Below are 5,983 nucleotides of genomic sequence, written 5' to 3'. Positions count from 1 at the left end.
ATCCCAGCTTTGTCAAACAGCGGCCACGCTCTGCGCTCGGGGGCCGCTTCGCAGCAGGATGCACAAAGGGAGCTTCGCAGCAGCAAGGAGCACAAAGCAGAATTGCAAAAATCAGACAGGAGGCATTTTACAGCCCCTAAGACCTTGCCAAACTGCAGTCCCACCCCATTGAAGCTTCTGGCCCATCCAACAGTCCCAGCAGCATCCAGTGCCTCTGCAGAGCGCGAGCAGCCCCTGTGCATTGCACAACACCAGGAGCTGGGCATCGCACACACAGGACAAACTGGTTTGCTCTCCCAGTTGTACTGGAGCTGAAGGCAGGCGTTCCCCAGAGCAGGGCTGCTTGGGCCCAGCAGCGATGGGGTGCTGCAGCACGGGCTGTGATGTGCCCCAGTCCAAGCTCCTCTCACTCCGTGTTTATGTGATCTCAGCACAATGTATAGCTGCAGCTGAGCAGGGCTTCGTGCTCTCTCAGGAAGCGGAGGAAGAATGGGGCTATAATAAGAGCAGGAGGACAATGAGAGCTGGCGGCGTGCAGGGGCAGCCCAGCACCCGTGTGGCCAGTGCCACCATGGAAACTGGCTCCTGGCCCTGGCCACCCACCTGGGGCTCAGCTCACCCATCCCCTCTGCAAGGGGCAAAGGTGTTTTCACAGCTCCCAAAGGACAGCAGGGCCTCCTGCAAGCCTGGGTGGCAGCTTGGTGTCTGCTTTTGGGAGATGGACATCACCACCTCCTGATGGACAGTGACCCTGGCTCTGCTCCCCACCAGGAACACCCCCTTTCTGTCCCCCCTGCTGGAACAAAGAGTGGGGAGGCCCAGCACAGGCACTGGCCACCGGTGGGGTCCAACAGGTTCAGCCCCTGGGCCAAGGATCTGGGAGGACTCGGGTCCATCTCGACCCAGAGCACACAGGGTGATGCTCTCCCACTGACCCAATGATGGATCCCAGCCTGAACACATAAAATCCGTCCCAAAGCACACAAGGGATGGCTGAGCCTTTTCCTTAGCACTGTCTTTATTTTTACAGGTTAACACTAGGCATGGAGGACACCCAAACACGATGACAAAAGGCCTGTTTGCCTGAGCCCACACACCAGACCCGGTTCACGTTGCTACACAGACCAAAAAAAACAAATGGGGAAAGACTACAAGGAACACGCAGAACTTCAGTCTCCTGGGAGAGAGGGACGGGACCAGCTTGACAAATGCAGCTGCCACATGGGAGAAGGAAGCCTTGAAGGCTTCCCAGAGCCAAGAGGGAGAGAGTAACCTGAAACGTGGGGCTGAGTCCCTCCAGAGGCATCTTGGAGCGAGCAGGCTGGGGAGGACACTATGCGTTATGCCTACCTAGGTGGCAAGATTGCAGGTTAAGGGCCTATGCTTTACCGCTGGGAATAGCTCACATGGTGGGGACCCCCTTAAGCTGAGGGGGGAGCCCAGGGGCCGGCTGCACGTAACCCATCAGCTGCCAAGCGTCTGCACTGCGAGGAAAGCCCCATCTCTGCCATTCGGCGCCACCGGGGTCAGGAGAACCCCACACACACCACGCTCCCACCGCACGACCCCTCTCGTCCTCCTTCATGAGCTCCTCTTCAGCCTCAGGGCATTGTCCAGGGCGACCAGCTGGCGCAAGAAACCCCGGTTGGGGATGATGCCGCGGTGGTCCTTGACCGTCTTTATGGCTTCGACGAGGGGCATGTGGTGGCGGATCATGAGGTAGGCGAGGACCAAGGTGGCCGACCTGCTCACCCCCACAGCACAGTGCACCAGGATCCTTCCTGCGGGTGAAACACGGGGGCTGTGTCACAGCAGACCAAAATATCCCAATTCAAAAGAAATACAAATAAAAATATAATAAATATCCCAATTAGAAAATAGCAAGGCCCCAACTGTTTGCCATGGGGCATCCTGGAGCTGTGGCTCGGGTGTGCAGCCTCTGGGGTTAGATGTAGGGCCCCAGTTATAACGAATGTGGCACACTGAGGTACCCCTCATGGCAAAGGGTATCAGTGTATCACAATCCCCCAAAAAAGACTGAACAGGACCAGGCACAGTTCAGGACACAGGTTTGGGCAGTGCTCTCATCCAGCCTGTTCCCTCTTTGGAGGAGCTGACCCAGTGACAGGACACACCATCCCAGGCTAGAAACACCTTTGCTTTCAGGGATGCTTAGGCTATAGGATGTCAATCCAGCTTCCACCTCCCCAGGGGAGTTTCTTCCCCATTTCTCTCCCAGTGATCTTTCCCACCAACCTTCATTCAGCGCTTGGTGGATGTAGTCAGCCGCAGGATAAAAGTAGGGGCTCATGTCAAAGGAGGGCGAGTCGTGGGCCTCGATGCCCAGGTAGCGGATGCCCGTGCCCTCGTAGTACTCAGCACCCCCCCTCCACTTGCTGTGCGAGGCGTTGAGGATGTGGGTGATGCGCAGGTGAGCCAGCTCGCGCCGGTTGGCCGCTATATCTCTGTGAGAGGAAGGGACAGTTAAAGAACTGGTTAATTTAAAGTTAAAGAAGTTAACGAAATGGTTCCAAGGACAGTGTAAGAGCTGGACGTTTACAGCTGAGAAAGCCAGATGCAAAGCAAAAATGCCAGACTCTCAAGATATACCCTGAACCCACCCCAGTTCTTGTCCCCTCCCGATACGTACTGGTCTCCCAGGTAGAGTCCTGGCCAGACCTCATCAGCATGGTTACAGGCCGTCTTTCCCGTGTACAGCAGCCTTTCCAGCTCGAAGACGCTGAGGATGGGGTGGCTGCTGCGCTCTTCCCGCGAGCCCCGGCTCGGTGACCTGGTGCCATTCCTGGAGAACCTGGACAGGAAAGCCATGGGAGCTGCCGAGACCCACAAGGCATACCTGTGGGGTCGTGAAGGCCGGAGAGTGGCCTGGAGGTCGCTTCTGCTGCTGCTGCCACCCACGGTCCTGCGATGGAAGCAGTGGAGATGCCATTAGAAGAACTGGGGGAGCGCTCACTCCATCCCTGTTGTAGAAACACTGGCCCAAAGCAGCCAATTCTCACCTTCCCGGTGAGGGGGCTGTGTCAGGTCAGCTTCCCAGCGGTTCCCGGTGTGAGACAGAGCATCGCCTACGCTCCCTTCCAAGCAGCAATAGCACGGGAGAGGTTTCTGGTGCCAGGGCTGGGGAGGGAAGCGGGAGCGGCAGCCAAATTGCTGAGTCTCCACAGGCTGAGGTTTTGCTCCAGCCTCACGACTTTGGGCTGAGGCCACATTGGCAAGAGATGTTTTACACGGGCCCACCTTCCTTCTGAGCTGGCTCTGGGGCTTTGCCTGCCAGCGGGACAGCGCCAGCTCGAGAACCGACGCTGCCAACCTGCGATCAGAGGCAGTGAAAGGCGGCCAGGTCTGGGCAAGGCACCAGGAGTGGGGAGGAGAAACCCCCAAACAGGTGGAGGGTTCCATATGGCTCCACGCAGAGGCTGGCCATCGGGGGGGGAGAGGCAGGATTAACCCCTCCGAGTCCAGCAGTCCTGCCGCTGCATTTCAACATCGAGGACCGCTTTGGGGTGGGAAGAGTTAACTTCAGGGGATGAGAAAGCTCGTTTTACAAAGCTGCTCCCCTAGGACGGAGCTCTGCTCTCAAACCTTTAGATCACAGCGATACTCGTCACACATCTGCGAGAAAGCTCCGGGGGGAGAGGCAGGATTAACCCCTCCGAGTCCAGCAGTCCTGCCGCTGCATTTCAACATCGAGGACCGCTTTGGGGTGGGAAGAGTTAACTTCAGGGGATGAGAAAGCTCGTTTTACAAAGCTGCTCCCCTAGGACGGAGCTCTGCTCTCAAACCTTTAGATCACAGCGATACTCGTCACACATCTGCGAGAAAGCTCCCTGGACAGCCGTACCCAGGCGGAGCAGCCCAGGCCCTGCAGCCAGACGTGCAGCCTTTATTTTCACTCGTTTGCTGCTGCTCCGCTGACAGAAACCTCCACACATGGGAACACCACCACGCCGCTGCCCTGAGCTGCCCTGGGAGGCGTCCAAAGCACAGCCCAGCACTGCCCATGGGCTCTGTGGAGCCCAGCGACCTTGGGCTGGATGGCAGCACGTCTGTCTGCTCTGACATCTTGCCTCAGGCGCCGGCCGGCAGCCAAGGGTGCAGAAGGAAGAAGCCTCCAGCCATTTCTTGGCAATGTGCAGAGCAGGAAAACATGGCAAGGGCATGGGGGAGCTCAGAGGGAGACTCAGGGCTGTCTCGTTCCCTGCTCCAAGGGGGTATTTCAGACCCTGGCTGCCACCCCGGGGTGCTGCACAGGAGAGGTGAGCCCTGCACCGAGCACACCCCGCTGCCCCAGAGCTCCCCCCCAGGCTTCCCCTGCCCTGACCGATTTTGGACTCCTTCAGGCTGGGATTTCAGGCTTGGCAAACGGCACCTGGAAAAGGCTCGGCCGTGTGCCGGGGCCCTTAAACCTTGGGTGACCTTGGCTGCAGCACAGCCACATGCCACCAGCCCCGGGCAATGCTAAGAAACAAACAGCAGAAGGGGCTGAAAAAAGCAACTAAATCATCGGTATAAGGCTGTAACTAGCCAAATAGTCGTCTTATTGCTACAGCTGGCTGGTGAAATAGTGACCCACACCTATCCTGGGACAGAGTTCTAGAAACCCAAGGCCCAAAGCTGGCCTCTAACATCCCAGCCCTAACACGCCACCATGCCAGCCCCCCCAAAGTGCTGCACGCGAACAGAAACTGCCCCCCATGGCAGACGTCAGAGCAGACCCCAAAGCACTCCCAGCACCCAAAACTCTCACAGGCACCACCTGTACCTCCCCCTCTTGGCAGCCAAACCCAGGGGCTCACACCCCGCTCCCCCCATGGCTGCCTCCAGAGCCCCTCTGCCCGTCGTGCCATGCTGGGAAGGGAGGGAGGGGAGAAGCAGCCGGAGCCTGCCCGGACGCACAGAGCCCGCTCTAAAGAGGCATCGCCGCAGCAGCGCAGGCTGCTCAGCCCCGCGCACCCCGCGGAGACAGACAGACAGACAGACAGACACGGGAGGGAGGAGACGCCCACCCCTTTACTCTACCTTAGCGAGAGCTGGGATTTCTGGGCTCCAAGCGGGCGTTGGACTCAGATCCAGTCGGCCATGTCTTCCTGCTGCCGCCGCCGCTGTGCAAAGGCTGATGTCTGAACATCTATTTTAAGCCATGACATGTCCAGAGGCAGGTTTGTTTAGATCACGCCGTGCATGGATGGGTGAGGGAGGAACGAGGGAGACGGCCACAGATGCAGAGATCGCATGCAGGCGTGCACAGGCACACACAGCCGTGCCCGTTACTACGCAGACACAAAAACAACACCAACAATAACACCCAAATTCTCCTGCCAGCTTTTCTCTCACTCCTCCTCCAGCAAAGCAAAAGCCACAGGCGGGCAGGGGAGAGAAGAAAAAGCCGATAAAGTGGTGCTGATGACATGATTACCCGTATCATAAATCTGTAGCTGTCTCTAGAGGATGCTCCTTCGTTTCTTCTTTAGAGTTGACCTTGTCCTCCCCCCTCGCTAGGGTCAATTTGGCAGAGCCAGGGCTTGGTGACATTTTCTTCATTTGCTAAGAAAATAAGCCTGGGGGGGAATGATGTATGTGGTGAGATGACAAATTATTTACAAATTCATGTCAAAGTCAGGGGGAAAAAAAAAAGAAAGAAAAAGGAGGAAATTCAAAAGATTGAAGCTTTTTGCTTTGACATTTTCTAAATGACAGCCTTCATTTCAGAAGTGCTGCAATATTTCAGTTAAACGTTTCCCAGGCAGAATATTCCCTTCCCTTTGAAGTGCTGGCTTTCGGCTTAAAAGTTTGACTCCAATCAGAAAGTAGGAGTGTGGTGGGGAAAACAGCCTGGGGAAGAGTCGAAACACGCTGCTCCAGGCCAAACCACGCATCCCGAGAAGATTCATGGCACTCTCTTCTCCACTCCTATTTGATGAAAAGGCAGAAAACATCCTGGTTTGTTTTCAGCTGAGTTTTG

At 56.8% G+C, this 5,983-nt stretch overlaps 1 protein-coding gene across 1 annotated transcript; it reads right to left on the bottom strand.

Moving 5' to 3' along the window:
* Positions 1 to 999: 999 nt before the first annotated feature.
* On the bottom strand, positions 1,000 to 5,277 carry DUSP26 (dual specificity phosphatase 26 (putative)). The gene is made up of 4 exons (XM_010185057.1): positions 5,041 to 5,277; positions 2,651 to 2,923; positions 2,257 to 2,465; positions 1,000 to 1,781 (listed from the first exon to the last, which is right to left on the bottom strand). The coding sequence occupies exons 2-4, from the start codon at positions 2,827 to 2,829 to the stop codon at positions 1,582 to 1,584; spliced, it is 588 nt and encodes a 195-aa protein (XP_010183359.1). The 5' UTR covers positions 2,830 to 2,923; positions 5,041 to 5,277; the 3' UTR covers positions 1,000 to 1,581.
* Between the last annotated feature and the right edge of the window lie 706 nt (positions 5,278 to 5,983).

Source organism: Mesitornis unicolor, unplaced genomic scaffold, assembly GCF_000695765.1.
Source record: "Mesitornis unicolor isolate BGI_N332 unplaced genomic scaffold, ASM69576v1 scaffold8885, whole genome shotgun sequence".
NCBI classification, from domain to species: Eukaryota; Metazoa; Chordata; class Aves; order Mesitornithiformes; family Mesitornithidae; genus Mesitornis; species Mesitornis unicolor.
Note: the sequence above shows the minus strand (reverse complement) of the source record. Positions and strands in the feature narration are given on the sequence as shown.

Bases quoted from the DNA above. Each gene is read 5' to 3' on its own strand.
- DUSP26 (XM_010185057.1), bottom strand. From the start codon at position 2,829: ATGGCTTTCCTGTCCAGGTTCTCCAGGAATGGCACCAGGTCACCGAGC. The intron at 2,466-2,650 runs GTACGTATCGGG...TTCCTCTCACAG, and splicing joins GGACTCTACCTGGGAGACCA to AGATATAGCGGCCAACCGGC. The intron at 1,782-2,256 runs GTTGGTGGGAAA...TTTCACCCGCAG, and splicing joins CCACCAAGCGCTGAATGAAG to GAAGGATCCTGGTGCACTGT.